Source organism: Muscardinus avellanarius, assembly GCF_963383645.1.
Source record: "Muscardinus avellanarius genome assembly, chromosome: 1".
Classification (NCBI taxonomy): domain Eukaryota; kingdom Metazoa; phylum Chordata; class Mammalia; order Rodentia; family Gliridae; genus Muscardinus; species Muscardinus avellanarius.
Window position 1 is genome coordinate 165195874 of NC_137786.1, and position 24997 is coordinate 165220870.

Below are 24997 nucleotides of genomic sequence, written 5' to 3' on the forward strand. Positions count from 1 at the left end.
ATAAATCAGAGCCATCCCACAATGTACTAGACTCTGTGGGACTGAGATCCCTGTCACAGAAGGAATTCCAGGATAGGTAATATTGTTCATTGGTGGTGATATGAGTGAATTTAAGCATAAGATGTTTTTTTCTTTTTAAAGTTTTATTGGTGCATTGTAGTCATACATCTTAATGAAGTACGAGATGGTAGAGGTATACATGCACACATCACTCATATACCCTTTCCCCAATTTCCTAACCCGTTATTCTATTCTGGCTTCATAAGACCCTTGGGGCTGCCAGGATAAGTATTATTAGTCCCATTTTCATTGTTTTGCTTTTAGTTTTTCTGGTGCTAGGGACTAAACCCAGGGAAATTCTACCTCCAAGCTATACCTCCACTTTTTTTATTTTTATTTTGAAGCAGAGTCTAAGTTGCTGAGGCTGGCCTCAAATCTATGTCATCCTTCGAAGATACTAGTCTTGTTTTTATGAAAAAGGAAACTTAAGCCCTAAGAGGGCCAAGGTACCTGTCTCAGGCCACACACTTCCTGGCTGGACTGTGAGCTGAAGCCAGGTCTGCTGGATGGATCTAGGCTGCAATGCTGAGTTACCTGAGAGAAGGGGATGAAACTGGCTTTCAGGGACACTTTGAGTTTCCTGTTTCCAGGACTCCCAGCTTATCTAATGAGTCAGTAGTCATTTCATGATTCCCCAAAGAGAAATCTGACTATTCATGTGAAAAGGTTAAATATACTAGTATATAAGACGGTCTTCAAAAAATCATCAAAAACCACTTCACAACTTCACAGGCACACACAGGCAGCCCGGGTTGAACCCTGAGGGAGGACAGGTCAGCCAACAGAAATGTGTCCTTAAGCAGAAAAGATGATGGATTGATAGTCGATTGTTTTGACTTCATAATAAGCTGAAGCAGATGTTTCTGTGGATACTGTAGATGGGGAATGAGCTGGTCCCCCAGGCCCTCTTGGGAATATAGTACCCCCATTATGGAATTTCTGGCTGGGGGTGAGTCAGAAACCCTGAAGCCAAACACAATGTATTTTAAGAAAGAACTTTGGAATACATGAACTCCTGCCTTCAACGTCCTCATCTCTGTCCAAACATCCTGCTAATAAAAAGCTTCATCTTCATACCCCTCCCCACTACTTGGCAGGTGTCTTAGGAATTTTCTGGCCTGAGAACAAACTTGCCATGGCTCAGTTCCTGTCCTGGACTTTGGCCATCAAAGAGAACCCACGAGGGCAGAAGGAAGGTCCATTTAAGTCAGTGATCCACAATAATATAAAGCTAGAAGCATCCTTCTCCACGCTGAGACAAAGACTAATGTTCCATGGCAAGAACTCGTCATTCATCCTTCCTGCTCTTCCTTGGCCTTGCAGTGGGACCCAGTGCTGCACTGAGCACCACATCCTGCTGTGACATGTTTCCCCCGGGGTTTCCATTTACGTTTTTCATTTGTTACAACAGAATGGTGGGAATTGTCTATGGTAAGTTTGGACTTGTAACCCTAGCTCTGACTAATTAGTCTGGGCTGACCAGAGTTTGTTATTACCAGCAGCTTCAGCCTTTAGGCAGGCCAAGAAAGGAAACCACCTCCTTCTCTAGTTCCTCGAATTCTGTATATTGGGATTCTTGAGCTACTGAGAATAATCAAGAAAAAGGTAAATAAGCTGTATGTAGTAGCACAATCCTGTCATCCCAGTACTTGAAAGGCTGAGACATGAGGATCACAGGTTCAAGGCCAGCCTCAGCAACTTATAAAAAACCCCAATGACTTAGTGAGACCCTGTTTCAAAATAAAAAAGGCTACAGGTATAGCTTGGAGAGAGAATGTCCTGGATTCAATCCTCAGTACAAAAAGAAAAGAAAAGGAAGAAACAAAGAAAATAATAGTTAAACATTACTTTTAAAAGTTATCCAAAGCTGGGTGTGATGACACATCTGTAAACCTAGTACTTAAGAGGCTGAGACAGGAAGGTCACAGGTTTAAAGACAACCTCAAGTAGTGAGACTCTCATCAACCTAGTGAGACCCTATTTCAAAATAAAATAGGGCTGGAGATGTAGCTCTGAGGTAGAATGCCCCTGAGTTCAATCCCTAGTAACACACACACACACACACACACACACACACACACACACACACACACCTATTTACATTTTAGCTCTAGGAAAATTTCTTTTTTTTTTAGCCTATTTTTCTATCTCTGTATTCCTCCTCTCTCTCTCTCTCTCTCTCTCTCTCTCTCTCTCTCTCTCTCTCTCTCTTTCTCTCTCTCTCTCTCTCTCTCTCTCTCTCTCACACACACACACACACACACACACATACACACACACACAGCTATCTACATTTTATTTTTATTTGTTTGTTTTTTGGTGGTACTGGAGTTCCTGGAAACCCTTCTACCTCCGGGCTACACTCCCAGACCTATTTTTACATTTTTATTTGGAAACAGGGTCTCCTAAACCAGCGCGCGCGGCTGGCTTCAAACCTGTGGGATCCTCCTGTCTCTGCCTCCTAAGCGCGGGGATTACAAGCGTGCGCCACCATGCCTGGCTGAAACAGGTCTCTTAAGCCAGCAAGGCTGGCTTTGAACTGAACCTGTGGGATCCTCCTGTCTCTGCCTCCCAAGTGCAGGGATTATAAGTGTGTGCCACCACGCCTGGCTCTATCTACATTTTAGCTCTAGGAAAATTTCTTTCTTTTTTTGAGCCTATTTTTCTATCTCTGTATTTCTTTCTCTCTCTCTCTCTCTCTCTCTCTCTCTCTCTCTCTCTCTCCCCTCTCTCATACACACACACACACACACACACACACACACACACACACACAAGTTTTCAAACTTGATGTGAGCCCCCACCCTTCTGGAGCCAATCTTCTGCTCCAGCATGCATACCTGGTATCCCTGCAGCCTAAATGGGATTCCCCATCCCATCTCCCCTCTATGACTCATCCCGCTGGTTTCTGTCCATATGTTTAGAGGGTACCCCAAAGGTTACCATTCAAATATACTATAAATGCATCTGAATATATCTACTGTCCCCTGACAGGGAGCAAAGGAACTCATATATGTCATGCCTTCTTACACAGCACCAAAGTAAAAGCTAGAAACATGGAGGTGGGATCCCAAGACTGTCTCCTGTCCCCTAGACTGTGGAGTTGAGGCACACACCTCCATTTCTATTTGTGTATAACAAACCACCCCGAATCTTAGTGACCTAATATTTACTTGCTTTTGATTTTTATAAACCAGGCTGGTGGTTCATCTGCTGGTCATGAATACGGCTGCCTCCAACTGATGGATGATCTTGGAGCAGTCTCACTCAAGACACGGAAAATGTTGTGCTCCTCTCTAGAGACAGAGTCTCAAGGTCTCTCTCTGGCTCACTTACTTGCTCTCTCTCTCTGTCTTCCTGTGGCCTGTCCAGATGGCCTCTTCTCTTAACAAGCTAGCTGAATTTTTTACATGGCATCCCAGGGATCCAAGTACACAAAAATAGAAGCTACTGGGCCTTCTTAAGGGTGACACCTGAGACTGGCTCAGTATATCTTCCACCACATTACATTGGCTAAAGCAAATCACAGATACATACTGTGGTTCCAAGGGAGAAGGTTTGACAAGGATGTAAACACTGGAAAGTGTGGTTCACTAGGAGCCACCAATGTAACAAACTATCACAGCCCATCCAGCCTGGGAGGGATAAGATATGGGGCTGAATTACAGGAGAATGTACTCTAGACATGCAAGAAGCACAAACGAAAATAACTACATAGTTATACATATATGCAGGGACATGTATAAAATCAATGGGCATTTTTACCTAGTTTCTGCTGTGTGCCAGACACTGAGCCAGGAATGGTGAGAAAGCCACAAAGAAAGAAACAGTCCTGCTCTCAAAGCACTTTGCAGCCAAAGACATTTCTTAGGTATCTGCTGGACCTTAGATAACCCGACCTTCTAAGCCTTCTTGGCCTCTGACTATTTATGTATATCTGATGCTCAAGATTTATATAACAAGTTGGGAGTTGCAACCCACAGATGTTATTTAAATTCACGGGACTGATTTAATTAATCTAAACGAAGAAGGTAAGAAACAGAAGACAACATGATTCACCACTTTTTATTCTTTTTGGGGGGAGGAGGATACTGGAGATTGAACCCAGAAGCATTCTACCTTCAAATGATACTCCCAGCCCAATTTTATTTCTTATTTGGAAACAGGGTCCCACTAAGTTGCCGAGAGCCTCACTAAGTTGCCGAGGCTGGCTTTGAACCTGCAATGCTCCTGTCTCAGCCTCCCAAGAACTAGGATTACAAGTGTGTGCGACCACACCAGGCTTCATCACCTTTTTCTGAACTGTGCCCTGTGGATAACTATGAGTCTAAGTGCTCAATTAAATTTAGGGTTGGCCGGGCGTGGTGGCGCACGCTTGTAATCCCCGCACTTGGGAGGCTGAGACAGGAGGATCACACAGGTTCGAAGCCAGCCTCAGCTACTTAGTGAGGCTCTCAGCAACTTAGTGAGACCCTGTGTCCAAATAAAATATAAAATGGGTCTGGGAGTATAGCCCGGAAGTAGAAAGCCTCTGGGTTCCACCCCCAGTACCACCAAAAAAAAAAAAAAAAAATTAGGGTTGAACTAGAATGTTAATGGTTGAAAAATCAAGGAGGGTGAAAGATTTCATGTCTTGTGACCATGTAGGGTTCTGAGCCCTCTCTAGATCCAACAGGGAATAATGTCATGACTGATGGCAGAGTTTTCCCTGAGCAAGGAAGAGGGGTGCGGCACACGTGCTGTGCTTTATCAATCTTGGATCTACAAGGAACGTTAGGGTCCAGGCATCTGTGACTCTATGAATCTCACACTGGCTGTTCCTGCAACTACTACAGCTCAACAGTAACTCAAAGGCCTCTAAATTATTCTCCAACTATTCAGAGTCTTTCTTTTCCAGGTATTCAGAAATTTCAAGAACTATACCAAAACACTCTCTCTTTTGAGCCACATGAAACTGCAACTGCTTCTTCTGAGCAACAGAAACATACAAGATTATGCTCCTTTGGGTAAAATCCAACCTCATGGGCCCCTGCTCACTATGGAGTAGAGCAGGGAATCAAATAGAGTAGGCATGGAAACACTGACCTCTGCTCCCCAGATAGGGCATTGCTTCTGAATCAGCAGGGGAGCTTGCTTATAAGGCATGTAAACACATACTCCTAAGCCATTGTAGGCTGGGTTGAGGCCTGAGTATCTGTGGTTTCAAAGCTTTTCTAATGATTTCAATGGAGCTGTGCAAAGACTGAAGCTTAAGAAAGTCTGCTGGACCACATGCCCAGAAGAGACATCTTTTGGTCAGCCCTAGCTCTTTGTCAGGCTGGCAGCTGAGGTGAGGGTTTAAGGGTCAACACACAGAGACTTTCCACAAGTTTTACTGACAAGCACTTACATGAGAAAGGAGCTAGCATATTCTTCGGGCTCACCCTGCCATGGCAGTCCATCTGGCCAATGCATCTGCTGTCTGGACACCTTCCTTCTAGCCTGGAAACCCTCCAACAGAGCTAGTGCCCACTGGTTCTACTGACTGCCCTTTGTGCTGAGAAACTTGAGCTGTTCTCATACCTAGCATCATTGCATTTCCACATGTGGAGAAAGCACTCGCATATCTGGACCCCCAGGCTTAGAAGATACATCGTGGGTTGGAATCATCCCTGACTTCCCTACAAGTGATCCCATGATCAAGTCCAATTCCCCGCCTCATTCTTAACTTTGTGACAGCTATTGAGCTTGGAAAGGGGAGATGGCAAACATGCAAATTATGTAAAGACAATGGTGAACTGCCTGGTTCAGGTTATTTATTCCAAAAAGCTTCCTATGAAAATACAAAAAATCACATCACACTCCCAATATATCTGGGTTTTTTTTTTTTTTTTTGGAATTTGACTTTTTGAACTGGAAAGAGAAATACATTGCATGAGGGGATACATTTTGTTGGCAAAAAATAGGTAGATGCTGCTGCCAAAACTCCGGGTCTGAACTTTATTTTTATCACTGAGGTAAGAAAATTCATCATAGAAACTCTGAGAAACTAGGAACAACAAAGACAAACAATGCATCTCATCCTGCATTGCCAGGATTTTTGAATAATGACTATGTGCCTAAGACTCTAGTAGGCCCTGTAATGAGATTCAAAAGTAATAAAAGATATGAGATGTGCCCTTAAGGGCCTTTGAGTTCTTTTTTAAGACAATATTTTTTAGCTTTTTTGTGTGTATGTGGTACTGAAGATTAAATCCAGAAATATTCTACCTCTGAGCTACATTCCCAGCCCTATTTTACTTTATTTTTTATTTTATTTATCTATTTTTTATTGGTGCACTGTATTCATACATCATAGTGGGATACAAACTTTTGTAGACATACATGCACACATCGCCCAGTCAGCCCCCACCCGATCCCCACCCCATTCTCTCCCCATCCCTCCCTCCCATGCTTGGCTTAGTGGTTGACATCTAGTATTATAGCAATTTATCCAAAATTAAAAATGATAATTTCACATAACAGTTTCATTTGTCTGATACCAAGCTTTTGATGACTTAAAGATAACATTTCAATATTTCTTTTTGCTTTCTTTCTTACCAGAGAATTTTTTTTCTATTTTTTTAGGTGAAACTATCATATATTTATTTTTCAGAAAAAAAAATCTATCCTAGCCGGGCGTGGTGGCGCACGCTTGTAATCCCCGCGCTTGGGAGGCAGAGACAGGAGGATCGCGCAGGTTCGAAGCCAGCCGCGCGCACTGGTTTAGGAGACCCTGTTTCCAAATAAAAATGTAAAAATAGGTCTGGGAGTGTAGCCCGGAGGTAGAAGGGCTTCCAGGAACCCCAGTACCACCAAAAAAAAAAAAAAATCTATCCTAATATGGAATATGGACTCTAGATACCCAAAACGATCTTGAAAAAGAACAAAGCTAGAAGATATATATTTTCTGATTTCAAACCATATAAAGCTACAATAATTGAAACAGTGTAGTACTGTTCTAAAGGCAGAAATATAAACCATTGGAGTTAAATACAAGCCTAGAGCTAAATTCTTCCCTATATAACTTTGTCAAGTTATTTTTGACAAGGTTTCCACGAACATTTGGTGGTGGAAATAATAATCTTTTAACTAAATATTGTTGAAAAATAATACTTACATGGAAAAGAATAAAATTGGACCTTTACCTAATCCCATATACAAATATTAACTCAAAATAGATAAAAAAAGACCTAAATATAAATCTTAATACTATAAACTTTTAGAAGAAAATCTGGGTCATAAAACCTCACAACATTGAAATTGGCATTGGTTTCTTGGATATGATTTCAATGGCACAGGCAACAGAAGAGTATACAAACTCCCTAAAAAATAAAAAAAATATTGTATATCCAAAGACAATGTAAACAGAGTTAAAAGTTACTGATAGAATGGGATAAAATATTTCCAAATGCTATATCTGAAGGTATATTAATATTTACTTTATTTTGAAATAGGATCTTGCTAAATTGCTGAGGACCTTGCTAAGTTGCTGAGGCTGGCAGCAAAACTGTGATCCTCCTGTCTTAGCCTCCCAAGTACTGAGATTACAGGCGTGCACCACCACACCCAGCTTAGTCTGAGAAGACAATATATTTTAATAGGAAATGGTTAGAGGAGAGTTAAGAACTTTACTTTTGGGTGTTGCCTTCAGTTCAATAGAAATTCAGGGGAAAAGAGAAGCAATCAGGAATGGCTGGAAAGAAACAAACATTGTACAAATTAGGGGAAAATTTGACTAAGCAGCAGGAGAAAAAGTGGTGTTCCATATAGATGAAACATCATGGAAAAGGCAAGCAGAAAGGAAAGGCAAGGAATATGGAGAAGATGCTAGAAGACTGGCCCAAATAAAGGTGAACACTTACTGGTTCACAATAAAGTGAAGTGGCAATGGAGTAAGTAACGTGTTTGGGGTTTCTTCAGAGAAATAGAACCAATTGGAATGGGGAGGGAGGATGAGAGGGGGGAATTGGCTCATGAAACTATGGAGGCTAAGTCTTATGATAGGCCATCTATCATCTGGATGACCAGGGAAGTCAGTGATGTAGCTCGGCAAAACCCCAAGGCGTAGATCCAGAAGAGTCAAGGTGTAACTCTCGGTCTGAGGCAAGAGCCCTCAGAGCCTGGGGTGGGTGAAAAGGGAAGGAATGACACTGAGACAAGTCCCAAAGTCGGAAGTCAGGAAAACCTCAAGATCTGGTGTTTAAGGTCAGGAGAAAATGAGGTTTCTAGCTCCAGAAGGAGAAAATTACCTTTCCTCTGCTGTTTTAGTCTATCCATACCTTCAACCAACTGGATGGAACCCACACTGGCTGAGGGCATTATCTTCCTTACTCGTTGATTTAAATAGCAGTCCCTTCTGGAAACATCCTCACAGGCACACTCAGAAATAATGTTTTACCAATTACCTAGGTATTCCTTATTCTAGGCAGGTTGATACCTAATGTTAACTATTATGCTGAGTGGCCTTGAAAGCTTCAAGGCCACTCAGCATACTAGAGCTGACCATGAGAATGTGAAAAGGGCTTCATTCATCTAACCTAGTGGTTTTTAAACCAAGTTTCCCTGATCTCAGGGTCTACAGGTGTGCATTGGGGATGCTGGAAAGAAAATGTTTTCCACCAGTCATAAGATATTTAAATCACTTGAAGAAATACTATTTTGTTTTAATTGCTTTTTATATCAGGTTTCTGCTCAATATTTCATTTAAAAATTTTACCGAAAGACAAGCATGGTGGTACACATCTATAATTTCAGTACTTAGAAATCTGAGACAGAAGGATTACAGGTTCTAGGCCAGCTTCAGCAATTTAGCAAGAACCTCAGCAACTTAATAAGACCTTTTTTTTTTTTTCAAAAATAAAAACTAAAAAGGAGTTGGAGTGCAGCTTCAAGGTAGATGTGCCTGGGTTCAATCCCCAGTACTAAAAAAATTTCTACTAAATATGTTACAACACCTTACTTTGAGATGAGTAAGCAATAAAAATATGAGCGATAAGAAACTATGAGAAGCCGGCATGGTGATGCATACCTGTAATCCCAGTGTTTGAGAGGCTAAGACAGGAGGATCACAGGTTTGAGGCTAGTGTAGCAAGACCCTTTTTCAAAATTAAAAAAAAAAGGCTATGGGTGTTACTCAGAGGTTGAAAGGCCCTGGGTTCAATCCCTAATATCACACAAAGGAGAAAGAAAAGGAGTATAAGGAGCAGGTATGAGAGGTTCCTGAGCAATAAAAATGGCAAGATGTAGGAAGAGATCAGAGAGAAAACACATAGCAGGGCCCCAACAAAAATTCTGCCCAGCCTTGGGAAATCTACTCTGATCAGCCTGGCCTGAGAATCTTTCCCTGTTTGTAATTTTGTGAGCTATATATTGCACTTTTAATTATTCTTACACTGTATTGCAACATCTACAAGGGTTGAATGGGGTTTTTTTACACCTTTTTTTTCTTGTACTTTCATCTTTCACAGTCAGAGAAGAGAGTGGGCAAAGATGTGCCTTGACCATTGAAGAAGGGTTACTCACGGTCTGGAGTGAAGGCCTTTCCAGGCCATTCCTGACTCATGTCTTTTGGCCCAGTAACATCATTACCAGACTGCTGGTTCCTAGGGCCGTGGTTTTCCTTACTGGGGGCCTGTGGGAACTGGTGAGGGAGAGCTCGGTTGACTAGCTGGTAGGTGAGTTGGTAGGCAATACCTTCACCAGGCTACCTATCAATTAGAAGGAACTGACAGCTATGAATCTGACCACATAGGAAGAAGCTCAGGGGAAGAAATTCTGGAACTCATTCTGGCTTGTCTGGCCTCTGAAGTTTTCCAGTCTCCAACTGACATAGCTAATTGTTGACAACCCAGTTCCTACATGTTCCCATCAGAATAGGAGCCAGATGTTGCATGGTGGCAGCTGTAAGCAGTCCATCCTGGGTCACAGAAAGGGCCCGGTGACTGTACCAAAATGCAGACTGGCATCATCAACTCGCTTAAGATCAATTTTACTTCCTTCGTGGCCAAGCAAACAGTAATCGAATGGGTTTGCAGTTCACTAGTTGAGATCCAGCCTCAGGACTGAGGTCAAAATGTGCTAGAAGCCACCCACTGGCCAGAGAGAAGGGCCCAATGATGCCGGCTGGCTGTTTCCTTGTCATTTTCTCGTAGCGGCCTGGTTTTTATCACCTGGATTCAAGAACAGGAACAAAATCATTCCAGATCTGAAACTTTCAGATGATGGCAAAGGAGATGAAGTAATAGAAGGGTGTGTTTCTGTGTGTGTGAAGAGGGAAGAGAAGTGACAGTTATGATTTTCCTCAATGCATGAATAATAACTGATTACTTAACTGGTTATATAATAACTGAATTTTATTTAACTGATTGCTATGCATGGGCATTGATACAAGCACTCTATACAGTATGAACTCATCTAGTTCTCACAACAACCCTGTGAGGTAGCTTCATTTTAAGAGATGAAGAAATCAATAGTTTTAAGTATGCCCCACCTAATGCTGGGAACTCTATGAAGATCCCACCCATGAACTATGGTGGCTAAAAGCACAGATTCCAGAACTACACTGCCCAAGTGAGTCTTTTATAAACAAGGTACTTATTAATATACTACCAAACTTACCTGTGCTTCCGTTTCCCCGTCTGTAAGTGCCATGTGTGCTGCTGGGGGGAGGGAAGACTGGGAACTGAACCCAGGGACATTCTACCTCCCAACTACACCCCCAGCCCTTTTTATTTTTTGTTCTGAAACAGGGTCTTGCTAGGTTGCTGAGAGTCTTGCTACAAACCTGAGGCTGTCCCCAAACCTACGATCCTCCTGTCTCAACCTCCCAAGTACTGGGATTATAGGCATGTACCACCATACCAGGCTTTTAAATTGCATTTTTAAGAATTAACTTTGGGCTTCTGGTGGCAGTGATGAGTAGCAATAAGCATGTGGTAGAACAAGCTTCATGACCAGAAAGAGGGAAAAGATGGGCTAGGGCTCCACCCTTTTGAGGTACTTTCAGTGACCTAAGGAACTCTCATAAAGCCCACCCCTTAAAAACCCACAGCACCTCTCGGAAGTGCTACCCTGGAACCACCAGCCCTTAACACATAGGCCTTTGGGGGACACTCATCCAAACCATGGCAAACCCTATTAAGTAAATATAATTCCTTCCTAGTCCACTAAAATCTAAGTTTCAGGAAGAGAACTTTTGTCTTTTGTGTTTACTGCTGGACTCAAGCATCCATAACAATGCCTGGCACAGAATGAGTTCTCAGTAAATATTATTGGATGAATACACATTTTAAAGATGAAAGACTTGGGGCACAGAAAGGTCAAGGAAGCTGCTTCATGAAGTAGTAGAAACCAACTGTGAACCTAAGTGACCTAGCTCCAGAACTCACTCTAAGTTGGACAGTCTCTATTCCGTTCTTATTCATATAGGGTGGGGGGCAGCCCAACATACTCTGGAGATAATAAACAAGGAAGATGAATGGGAGAAAGATCTGAAAGCTATTCTACTTAGCTTTTTCATGCCTTCTCTTGTTCAAGGGCAAGGTTTATTAACCCTAGCCATCATCCTCACCATAAGAGGCATGGACTAACCAGCCATCAGTTCCCATTTTCAAAACACTCTAGCTCTCAGCGGTAAAGGAACCATTCTTTTAATCAGCCATTGTCTGGATGAGTTGGCTGGCTCTTCCTGGTCCTATTTTCTTGACCACTGCCCTCTGGTTAAGTTGTCCAGCTGCCCCATCATTCACTAGATCTGGGCACCCTCTTCAGGGGTTCTGCCATACTTCAAATCAGCTCAGCTCACCTCAAAGGAAAAGCTAAGACTCTTGAGTGCCAAGCTTCTCCTGCTGCTTTTGAAGCTACAGATGCAAAATGAAGCTCTTCGACCGGGCATGGAGGCACATGCTTGTAATCCCAGCATTCGGGAGGCTGAGACAGGAGGATCACAGTTCATGGACAGTCTCAGCTACTTGGTGAGGCCCTCTTGCAACTCAGTGAGACCCTGTTTCAAAATTAAAAAGACTAAAAAATAGGGCTGGGGGTGTACCTCGGAGGTACAATGGCCTTGAGTTCAGTCCTCAGTACTGAAAAAAAAAAAAGGAAGCTCCTAAACTTATGGCATTCAGGCTACTATGAAATTTTGAGAACTTTTATTTTAATTGTAAAAGATTAGAAAAAGATCACTGTTACTCCTAAGCCCTGATTGCAGTGTTTCAAAGAGATATTCACAATTTGAATCCCTTGTAGCAGAAGTGGTCACTGCTCTATATCTCTTTAAACACTGAATTTTAAGAATGCCTAAAATCTGTATCTTATCTTTCTCATTTTATCCACCTACCTCTCTTCATAGGTGTGGAAATGTAGATCAAGAGAGAAAACTATTTCCCCAAGGTCAGATAGTGAGAAAAGCAGTAGAAAATTAAGGGAAACCTACCTAACTGCTCTCATTGATGTAATTCATGAAATCGCCTCCAAATATCCATTCATCTTGAACTTATCATGTGCCTTCTCTGTACCCCACAATGTGGCCAATATAAGGAATTCAGTTTTCTTTGGTCATGAAGAATTCTACTTTCCCTGGGATTGTAATATGGACACATAAAGTAACGAGAAAATAATTCAAGACAACATTCTATTTATTATTTAGGGTTTTTTTTCAGTTTGTTCATGTATTCACCCATCCATCCATCCATCCATCCATCCACTCATTCTTTGAACTAATATTTACTGAACATAGCAAGAACTCAGAATTGAATTTTGCTGTCAAGGAGCGTATAGTCTACTCAGGGGAAAAAGAGACACCCAAGTCATTACTGCTGTGTTCATATAGATTAATGTGTCCCTGGCTAACGGCCCTGCCTGCAGTACTAATCAAGGCTGATAGAGTGAATGAGGAGTCAAAGGACAGGGGAAACTTAGCTGGATTTTAGAAGCCACAGGAAAGAGTTAGCAACTAAATTTTACACACACACACACAAAAAAAAAAAAAAAAAAACCTACATTTTGCTGAGGTGCATTACACTCAATTATCACAGCAACCCTTAGAAACCAAGAAACTGAGATTCTGAAAGGTTAAGGAAACTTTCCCAGATCACCCAGCTATACTCTCAAATCCATGTGACTCTAAAACCTGTAGTTTTTTACTCTAGAGGGTATGTGGACCCTCTCTGCTGGCCAGGAAAATGCTCCCGACTGGTGGTGATCACTTGTGTTAACTTGCATCCTTGGGGATAAAGGGAGAGGCCTCAGGCATTGTGATACTGAGACCTGTGGCCTCTCAAAGAGAACAGGATGGCTTTCGGGGAACTGTGGATAACAGGTTGTATGTGACTGATGCTCCTGTGAGAGGTGTTCATTCATTCATTCCTTAAAAGTTGTTCAGCAAATATTTACTGAGCCAAGCCCACATGGGGTGGTGGGCATAAAAATGCAAATTTGGTCCTCAAATCTGGGTGTCTGAGATTGACTTCTCAAAAAGGGAAGGAAAGTGAGGCTGTTAAAACTCCATCTTCAGGGGTCCTAACACTCAATGGAAAGAAAGACACCACCTGGCCTTCTAGGACTCTGCCTAGTGCCTGCTTTGATGCAGTGCCTTGCCTCACCTGGTCTCTTCTCTTTCCTCTTTTCCTCTCTCCCTAACTTTGACCCACCTATATACACAGAAAAGGTTTCCTACTTTACTATTTTTTATCCCCAGACTAACTGATAATTCAAGGTAGAATTTAGTCAATTCTAGAATCAGTTCAGACTGTGAAGAAGATGGAGACATGATAGCATCACCTCCTATATGGTAAAAATATTCCCGCAGCACACCTGAACAGAGAGATACAAATGGGCCAGACTAATCATAGAAGCGTCACGGAGGACCTTAGCAGCCTCATGACAGCTGGGCTCATGCAATCAATGGGTGGGTATGAGCTGGCATCACAGAAGCCCCCAAGCCAGCCAGTGGGTTAGTGGCTAAGAGAAGTCATAAGTTTTATGAACAGGAGTTCCAGGAGTGGTTACTGTGCCCACAAGGAAAGACTTAACATTGACCCCTGACCTTGGGAAGGTGAAGAGGTCAGCAGACCAGCTACCACCCTCTTCCCAGCCTGGGACCGCTGGCGCCATGTGCGTGCATGCCCAGGAGCTCAGACAAACAGGGAAACTCAGGAGGAAATCCAGCTGTTCCTGAAGTGTTTCTGTCTGGCCTGGACTTGCCGTCAGAGCAGTGGCTTAGGAATGGCTACATTATCCTGGGGCTTTTGCTTAGAAATTGCTGCTTCCTGTGACTATCCTGCTGGTCAATGGGGTTTTCCCCCTGAGGCTAAAATGCCAGTCTTAGGAGCCGGTCAGTCTGGCTTCCAGGGAACCTCCCTGTCTGAGAGCTTGGAAAGGAGGGGCTTCAGAGGTCCACCATCACTAAGTAGAGCTCTGGTGACCACTGGATCACCTCCAGTGACCGGCAGCCTCTGTCCAGTCAGTGTTGAAAATCCCTGCCTTATATGGTGCTGAAATCTCAGCCTTTCTGTCCTCCACCCACTGGCTCTGCTTTACCCCTCAAGGCCACAAAAAATAAGTCTGCCTACTTCCTTGTCGACAGAGCAGCCCTTGGTGTGTTTGAAGACACCACTATGCCTCGTTTCCCTTTGCCTGCTCTTTGTCGGGCTCAGGGTCCCCTCACTCCCAACTTTCTCACCCACAGAAAAGTATTTCTGTCCTTTTTGTTGACCTCCTCAAACCCTTCCTCACCTCAGAGGAACGAATCCCTCCCTCATAGGCCTCTGTGGCTAAGCACTATTGTAACCAGTCACATCTGTCCCCCGATGTCCCACCATGTCTTCCCACCCTAGCTGTTCTCTAGGGCCCACATCTTCCCTCCTCTTGTTCCTCATCCTTCATCTGTCATCTCTCCTCCATGTTGGATCCTTTATCTTGTGTGTAACACTCCCATCTTCAAAACAAACCCACCTTTCAGTCCTGCCTCCCCCAGTGGCTGTCACCCTACCCTCCTTAGCAGCCAAACTTCTTGAAATTCTTCATCACTGACAGTCCCGCCCCTCTCATTTACATGTTCACCCCCCGTGCAGTATGGTTCCCCTTCACCACTTGAGAGTGGTCAGCAGAGTTCACCAGAGGGCTTCTAGAAGCTGACTCCAGCAGACACTCCTCCAGCCCCATTGCACTTGACACTCCCAGCCACAGCCTTTTGCTTGGAACTTGTGGCGGCTGCTCCTTGGGCCCCCTTCTGCCTCTGTGGCTCTCACAGCCTTTGCTGGGCTTGCTTTCTGGGCCTCCCTCTGATCCCTGATGTAGGAGTGCTCTGGGCCTGCTCACTGCGCTCTGCACTCATGTTGCCTGGGCACCCACATCTGGCCCATGACCTGGGCTGCATGCCCCTCTCACTATTCTTTATTTTGAAACAGGGTCTCACTAAGTTGCAGAGAGTCTCGTTAAGTAGCTGAGGCTGTCTAGATATTCAAATCTTCCTGTTTCAGCCTCATGCGCAGCCTACAACTTCACAAATGTGTCCATGCAACATCACACAAGTAGACGGCACCACCCACCACCACAATGGGCTCCTCCTTCCCCTCCATCTTCCACCTCTGGCCTGTTATTAAATCATCTCCTTACTTGCCAATATCTCCAGGGACTCAATCCCTAAAATGTGCCAGGATTTTGTATACTCTTATTTAATTCTCACACCAGGACTGCAAACGAGGCATTATTATCTCACTCTAGTATCAGTGCAGACTGAAATTTGTTAAATCACTCACCTGTGGTCAGCATTTACCAAGTGATGGAACCAAGTCTGCTCAGTCGCAAAGCTCGCCCCATACCCCCATTCTCTGCCTTTCTTCTGAACTATTCATTTTATTTTCTTAGTATCTTTTCCCAACCCCTCCTCTCTGTTGGAGGCCCCATTGCTTTGCACAATATGTCACGATCTCTCACTGTGGCTACAGGCTGCCTTGTCTTCAGTATATCTTCCTAGCCGTCGGTCTGTCATCCATTCTGCTTCCAGAATGTGCTTCCTAAAACACATGCATCTCCCTGCCCAAGCCACTCGGTGGGTCCCCATTGTCCTTAGGCTGCTTAGGCTCTTTACACAGCATGTTACAGGGTGGCCCCAGGGTCCCACCCATCCTCATCTCCCCATCTCCTCCCCTTCTTCACCTTCTATCTCCCAAGATCCAGCTCTATGCATTTTCCTGGACTCCAGGAAGGTTCCACACTCTCTCATTCTACCTGTATGCCATTCCCTCTGCCCACGACCCTCGTCCCTCCCCATCCACACTTCTCTGTCTGGGAACCCCTGCTCTTCCTTCACTCCACAACTCACGAAGTTGAAGTGCCCATTCTCTGATGCTCCCGCTTCCTGCTTCCCCCAGGGGACCAGCTGCCTGTCTTCTCACGTACTTTGTACAAAACTTTAGAATTACTCCTGCCACAGTGTGTGGCAATTGCCTTTTTAAATTTTCTTGTGTCCTCATTTGACTGTGAATATCTTTATGTTATGTCAAGTAGAACAGTTCATTGTTCATAATGGACACTGACACATGTTTGATGCATTGAATTTTTTTATCATGCCTAGCATAATTTAGTTCCTGGCACAAAGAAGATACCTGTACAAATTGAATTGGAACACAAATTTCAGTGAATAATTGTGATACAGTGTGACACATGTTATTATAGATATGTTCGAATATCATGGAAATCCATAGTAGAGAAGAATTCTCCTTATTATAAAGGTAGGGAAAGATGGATCACAGAGGGCTTCCTAGGAGAGGAGACATTTGAGCTGGGCCCTACAGCTTGAGTAGAAGTTGACCTGGACCAAAAGGTACCTTCTAGGAAAAGAAGCAAAGACATGGGACTGTGCCACATCCCACAGTGGCTGGAAAGCAGCAGAATGTACCCAGAGTGTCGGAAGACATAGACCAGTGTCAGCCAACAGAGTTGGGGCCAAAGTTAACACCAGCTATGGAATTTGGACACAACCCCAAAGACAGGGGAAGCCCTCTTAGGGTTTTCCAAAACTAACTGGCCCACACAGTCTGTGTACAGAAAGGTGTGGATAGGAGAAAGAAGGATAAACTTGAAGAGGTGAGACCAGTCATCGTAGGATCCTGGCCAGAAACAGCAATTGCAGTAACCCCAGAAGAGATGGCTTCACTCAGAATCCATCCAGCCCCATTCATACAAGATTCTTTCTATAGAGAGTCAGGTCCTTCAAAGCATGCTTCATTATAGGTGTGGAGGGAGGGACACAGCAGCGTAAGGTCTCTGGTAAAGTAAGTTTAGAAAATACAGAGTTAAGCACATTTTTTGTTTTTGGTTTTGTGGTGCTGGTGATTGAACCCAGGGGCATTCTACCTCCAAGCTCCACCCTCAGCCTGTTTTTTTTTTTTGTATTCTTTATTTTGAAACAGGGTCTCACTAAGTTGCGGAAGGCTTCACTAAGTAGCCAAGGCTGTCTGCAAACCCAAATCCTCCAATCTCAGCCTCCCAAGTAATGGGATTACAAGCATGCACCACCATGCCTGGCTTAGCATTTTGTGTGTGTGTGTGTGTGTGTGTGTGTGTGTGTGTGTGTGTGTGTTACTGAGGATGGAGCCCAGGGCTTTTATACCTCAGGACTATGTTCCCAGACCTATTTTATACTTTATTTGGAAACAGGGTCTCACTAAGTTGCTGAGAGCCTCACTCAGTGGCTGGGTCTGGCTTCAAACCTGTGCAATCCTCCTGTCTCAGCCTCCCAAGCGCTGGGATTACAAGCATGTGCCACCACGCCTGGCTAAGCACATTTCTTAATGTAAGACTTTTCAAGGCCTTACATATACATTGCATATGCTGTATGTAATATACAGTGTCCAAACTTACTTTAGCACAAAATCTCTTTCTGAGCACATCTCAAGGGCCCAGATTTTAATGGAATATATAGAATAGGAAAAAAATAGAATTGCATGATTCTATCAGCTCTAGTTCCAGGAAGGACAAAGAAGAGAAGAGGAGAAATATTTTTCCATTGTGTGACAACATATTCTCACTGAACACTCTGCCATGGGAGTCCTGCATGTGTTTTTCATTTAAAGAAGAGAGCCCACTCTTATGGAAATATGAATGGTAGCTTTTAGTCACTGTATTTGGAGACAGGCTGAGCAAGTTCACCTGCTCCTCCCAGGTCCCTGTTGTTTGTTCAGGCCTGAAAGAGGTCAGATCCAGGTGTTTGAAAGAATGGCAGGTCTTGACCTATGGGACAGAGGAACCAGGTCTGCAGTTCCTGGAATGCTCTGCTCTGGCCGACATCCCTCACTCTGCTTTAGGTCTGTCGATGAGGGGAAACGCATCACCTCACGCCCCCCCTTTCCCTGGGGCTGAATGCCAGCTGGCAGGTGCGAGGTCAGTTGGCTGTGGCCTAGGTTTCATCACGCTGTAGCACAGCCAGCTCGCTCAGACTCCCAGCACTGGTCACCATTTGCAGGCTCCCTCTTGCCTGGAGACGGGGCTGGGAGATGGGGAGGGGTGGGACATCCACCCATCATCCTGTCTGTAAGGGACCCCTAGCTTTGGAATACCTTCCCTGAAAGCTCCGACGCCATTTCCCAGCCGAGTCCCCAGGGCTGGGAAGTCTGTGCAGCTCCCTGTGCCGCTTGGGGAGGCGCCTTTTTCTCCATCGCAGGAATTCTCCCCTGCGGAATCATCAAATGTTCCTCCGCTGCTGCCAGGACTGCAGGGTGAAGAGTTCAGGAGTGCAAAAGGGGACAGATAAGCAGAAGGAGGCTTCTAGCAGAACAGAAAGAAGTACACAGCCAGCAGTAAAATCAGGAAACTACCCAGATCCCTGAGCAGCCCCCTTGGGAGGGGATCCACTGCTCCTTCCAGGGCCCCTGGCGGGCATGGCCTGCACAGAGTACTCTGAGACACTGACTCTCCAGCTTGGCTTCCCATATGTTGCTCTTACTAAAAGGGGTCAGATCTCTCCCTTAGTCTTACAGTATCTGAGTGAAGCTCTTACTGCATCAACTCCAACTCCAGACATTTAAGTAACCCATGCTCTGCCTTTGACATGCTCAAACCAAGAATCTGAGATCCAGAGAGTAAAAGGAAACTTGGGCAAGACCTTAGAGTTTGTCAGAGACAGAAAAAGAAGGGCTCTGTCTCCCCATCAGAGTATGATTTCCCCATTGGAGAAAAAAAATCCAGCTTTATTAGTTTTATGTTTTACAAACCTATATTGCTTTTAAATTTAAATTTAAGACAGATCCTGGAGTCAGATTAGAGCCAGATCCAAATTCCAGCTCCACCACCTACCAAGTGCAAGAGAGTGAACAGCCCCTGGGCAAATAACATCTGTAACTCAAGATTCCCTCTCTGAAAATAGCACCTACTTTCTCAGGCCATGTAAAGACTGACAGAATGAGTGCATGCAAAGAATAGGGAATAAATATCAATAAACGTTAACTATTTTTATTGTTGTTAGCATTTCAGTAAGTATGTCAAGTAGTGGATAATTAATGTTTAAATTTGTGTAGAGGCAAAAGCCTGTATTTGGATATATTTGGATACACTGAGAATAGTTTTTCCACCTAAGCCATTTAGATTTTCACTGTAAATTTTGTTTATGTTTTTAATGAGCTTTTAATTACTTTGTTCATTTGGCGGGCAAACTCCCAACACTCAGTTTCCATCACCCCTTCATGTAGCTACCCTTTCCTAAGTCACTGTTGGACAATAGTATCATTCAGCTTGTCACTGGTGCTCAGTGGATGTGGATGGATGGATGGATGGATGGATGGATGGATGGTGCTAAGACTGTGACTGAAGCAACCACTCTTGATCCAGGCTGGACAGTAACCTGGTCTTATGAAAGGCCACAGGAGACAGGACAGGGGCAGGGATGATATGGTCAAGGGCCCAGAGGTCTTGATGCAGATGTAATAGAGGGGATGGAACCAGAGGCTGTGGTCAGAGACTGAAAGGGGACAGGGAGAAACCTTAGAGAAGCGTGGTCACTGATGATGAAAGGCCCAAAGAGCAGCCCTGGGATGCATGTACAAGACGGACAGGGTTCTGGAGCTCTGGATACCTAGCAACTCTCAGACCACATTACTGGATGAGTGGTCCATGTGGCCTTTTATATCATCTCAAGTAGAGATTAAAGTGGCGTATTCCATCAAATTGTTCTATGGGAAAGAGGAGTATTTTATGTAAAACTGAGTTAAATATGAAATAGTAATCATACACTGAGAAAAGGTATTTATAATTCTTGCGGTATTTTTACCTTGGCAAACAAGTGGTGGTTTGCTTAAGGTCAAGTATGTTAGTTGTGAGTGTGTGTGTGTGTGTGTGTGTGTGAGAGAGAGAGAGAGAGAGAGAGAGAGAGAGAGAGAGAGAGAGAGAGAGAGAGAGAAGATGGAGACATGTATAACTTGTTTTGTGGTCTGACCTTTTCAGCATTTTAGCTACAGGCTAGTTGTGAAGCAATGCTGGAAGTCTTATATATAGTAAAATGTCACCACAACCAAAGACATTCTGTTCCTCACTCCCAATTCAAATACTTGAAATTCATACCCCAAACAAAAAAATCACAGAAATTTTTGGCTTGGTAAGCCTGGCATTATATTTGTGCATGGGAGGTTTTTATTTATCATTTCTATTCATAGTACAGTCGTCCTTCAGTATCCAAGGGAGGTTTGCTCTAGTACCCCTTGTGGATACTAAAATCTACGGATGCTCAAGTTCCCAATACAAATGGCATAAATTTGCATATAACCTATGCACATTCTCCTGTGTCATTTCTAGATTACTTATGAATCTTACATAATTTAAATGCTGTGGAAATAGTTGTTATACTATATTGTTGAGGGAATAATTGGAAGAAAAACATCTGTACATGTAAAGTATAGAGGCAGTTATTTTTTTCAAATATGTTGTGCTTGGGATTGGTTGAATCTGTGGATATAAACCTGCAGATGTGGAGGGGAGGGCTGACTGTCTTGTTGAGTACCTACTGTGCATCAGGCACTGTTCTTGGTACTGACTGTTAAAGAACTGTTAAGACATGGAATTGCTATTGAGAGAAATTATGAGATTACTTTCTCTTGAGTGTTGATGATTGTACCTAATGGTACTGGGGTGACCTCAAAGAGGGGCATTTTGTAGCCTCTCTGTTGCTCCCCCATTGAGGCACACAGGGAGATGTCATTAAGCCATCTCGGGAGCTCACAGAAGTTCAAGGCTGGTGCTAAGTGCTCTCCACCATTTATCATAATCCCTTACACCTCATGCTCCTCCCAAACTCTTTTTAGTCTTGCAACGCTAGATATGTAATCAATAAACTCTTCTATATCCTCATTACTCTGATGACCTGTTCTCCTGGTCTTGCTGAAACCTGGCTTTTCCCTTCTGCCATTACTTCCTTTTATAACCTCTCAAGGTTGTGCTCTCTCTCACACCAAATATATCCCATGCCTAGGAGGGGGTTGAGTATCCCCTCTGCAATTAGTACCACGTTAACCACCTGTGACCCTTCCTCTCTCAAAAACGTCTAAACAGGAAGAAGAAGACTGGACAGTAGGTGAGGAGACATAGCACTTGCTCTAGCATTGTAAATAGGAAATATGGTCAGAACCACATTTATGTTTAGCACTGTACAGTCTAAAACTCATCCTAGACTATAGCTAATAGAATTGTATTGTATACTTTAAATTTGCTAAGAGAGTGAATCTTAAGCTTTCTCACCACAATGCACACATGCAAATAAATCATAGGTGTGTTAGCTAACTCAATTGTATTAGCTAACTCAATTGTGATAATAATTTCACAATATATACATATATAAAATCATCCCATTGTATGCCTTCATAGTTTTTATTAGTCAATTATACATCAGTAAAACAAAAACAAATTACCCTCAGCTTTTAATCCTCACAACAGCCCACAGAAGTTAGCCAGGAAGATATCATTGTGACCAATAAGATATTGAGGTAAAGAAGGTAAAACAGCCAGGCACAATGGTACATGTCTGCAATCCCAGTACTTGGGAGGCTGAGACAGGAGGATTGAAGCCTCAACAACTTAGCAAGACCCTGTTTCAAAAATTTAAAAAAGGCCAAAAAAAAAAATAAGAATAGAGGATGAAGTGACAGGTCACTTGGTGGTAAGTAGAGATCCGGGTCAGGCCCACAGGCATCCTGACCCAAGCCCAACACTCTTCATCATTGGACCTCTTTGTTTCTGCCCCCAGTAACAAGACCCCAGCTCCAGGTGACCCACCAGAAGCTCTGTCCAGCCAAGACCGCCGAAATACCAGGCCAAAGCAAATATTGACCCCCCTCACTGGCACTTACGCTGGACAGAGTAAGCCATGCACAAATTATGAGGTTGGAAAAAATGTTTTCTGGGTCATATCAGTGCTACTCACCCACCCATAGCCACTAGCCTTGTAAGAAAGGTTCCTGGAGGGCACAGGAAGCCACCACAACCACCTGTTCTAGCAAGGTAATATATTTTCCCACAGCTGGTCCCTAGAGGGTCCCAAGCCAGTAGTTCAGACCAGACTGGCAATGTCAGGCCACTTCCTATCACATGCCCTGACACTCCTGTTTAATAGGAATCACTCAGGACCTTTTCCTCAATAAACATGACTTGAGATACTGTTACTCACAAATTGATCCAGGAGATGAAAATGACTTTTTGTCCGTGTGTTAAGTAATTTTTATTAATTCACTCCATGCCTGCTTCCAGAAATACTAAATAAAATGCACCAACAAAAATATCAGCCGGGCGTGGTAGCACACACCTGTTATCCCAGCATTTGGGAGTCTGAGACAAAAGGATCACGGTTCGTGGACAGCCTCAACTACTTAGTGAGGCCCTTTGCAACTCAGTGAGTCCCTGTTTCAAAATAAAGAATAAAAAACAGGGCTGGGGGTGTAGCTCAGAGGTAGAATTCCCCTGGGTTCCTTCCTCAGTATCACACACAAAAAACTATACATATATATATATATATATATATATATATATATATATATATATATAACCATAATCAAAGAGTAAACCCAGAGTGAGGGGGAAATCCGTACACAGAAATCTTAGGCAGAGGAGGCCTCCCGCAAAGAAGCAGGAAAAGTTGCTCTCAGCTTTCTGGGAAAAATAGGTGATGAAACTCTAATGAACCAGCCTCCCCTCCCTTTGTTTTGAAGACGGTGAAATCTCAGCAGCAATGCAAATTAAATTTCCGATAAGGCATGTCAAGCAGCTCACTGGGCATTGTCTCATCCACCAAGGCAGTGTTTCTCTAAGTCCTCTAGATTGTCAGAATTAGAACCATCTGGAGTGCGCGTAAAGATGCAGATTCCCTCCTCCTTTGAGTGAGACCAGCTGGGAGATGAGCCTGGTGATCTGCATTTTTAACCAGCGCAGTAACTCATTCTTTTACTCCTATAAGTTGCAGAACAACTTCACCAGGACGTGAGTAGATGACAGTGGCTTCATGCCATGGCCTTTCCTAGCGTTCCTTGGAACTTGTCAGGGACCATTGCCTGAACTTAGAGGAGTCTCTAACAGAGGAACTCCAGGCCTCAGAATGTGGCAAGGGTGATATTTGAAGGCTACAGAAGCTCCCCAGCAATTTGTAGTGAAGAAGCCTCACTCTCTGCATGCACTCAGGTTTGGAGTGAGCTTTCTCCTGGGATCACAGATGGCCACAGGCTACAGGGAAGGCTCAGCCCTCCTGGCACGCAGGGACTGCCATGACAGCCATGGGAGCCACTGTCTGCCTTAGTTCTAGGAATGTTTGCTTGGCTGACAACTAAGCCCAGTGCCCTTCGTTTCTTCCCTCCCCATCGTTGTCGTTGATGTGGCCGGCAGAGCTCTAATCCCGGCAGTTCCAGATCTACCCAGGTGACAAAAACCCAAATGACAGAGCCATGCCACCCCCCCATCCTGTCTGAGCCCCCACACTCTCCAGTTTGGACTGCCATCTGCCAGGGATCTGCTTCAGGGGGGGTCATCATGTCTTTCTTCCTCTTTCTCCCCACAGGTTTGGAATAAACTGCCTCATCCAGTTTGAAGACTTTGCCAATGCCAACGCCTTCCGCCTGCTCAACAAATACCGCAACAAGTACTGCATGTTCAACGATGACATCCAAGGTAGGTTTCCACCCACCTGACAAAGCCACTGGGGACTAACATCTCTCCACAGGGCTTGCCTGGGCGCCAAAGCGGGAGACAGGTGTCACCTTACAGCTGGTTTGCTGCCAGCAGCTGTTGGAGAAAGAACATTCAACTTGGATTCAGCTTCCACTTGGCCAGTGCTTAGCTTTATGACTTTGAACAAGTTCCTTAACTTTGCTCAGTTTCAGTTTGCTTAACTATAGGATAGTGATCATTACCACTTCGGAAGTAGGTAAGAATTACGTGCTTTAATACATGTAAGAAATTCTCAACAATGTTGTCATTTACTAGTAACTTTGACAAATTACATATCTGACCACAGTAATATTATCTATTCTATGGAGAAAATAATAATTGCTTCAGAGTGTTTTGTGAAAATTTAAAGAGCTGATATTTAGAAAGTACTAACACAAAGGACTCATCAGGCCAAAGCATCAGTCACCATAAGAATGAACTACAATTTGCTCTTGAATTTTCCACACAGGGCATTTCTGTCAAAGAGTCAAGATGATTCCTTCTCTGAATTTGGCTGAAATGTGTGCTCCTGAGACAATGTCTGAAAGACAGTGCCACCAGGGACACAGAGCATATCCAAAGCCAGTGTGAAACGTCTTCTATTCCTGGGTCCACTGGGTCATCTGTTCTAGGGCCCAGAACTATGTGAAGGTATTCATTTCCTGCTATGGAGGTGCCAGTATCTGAAGCTTGAGTGGAAAGGCAGCCTCTCTGGGATGATCACGTCTGATCCAGAAGT

The 24997-nt window shown here is 43.8% G+C and overlaps 1 protein-coding gene across 1 annotated transcript in view; it reads left to right on the forward strand.

The window, feature by feature from the left end:
- ME3 (malic enzyme 3) overlaps positions 1-24997 on the forward strand; it is a gene marked incomplete at its 3' end in the record, with an annotated part of 231122 nt that overhangs the window by 174490 nt on the left and 31635 nt on the right. The window contains exon 7 of the mRNA XM_080703143.1: positions 24110-24219. Within this exon, the coding sequence (XP_080559269.1) occupies positions 24110-24219 (110 nt within the window). The remainder of the gene's footprint in view (positions 1-24109; positions 24220-24997) is intronic.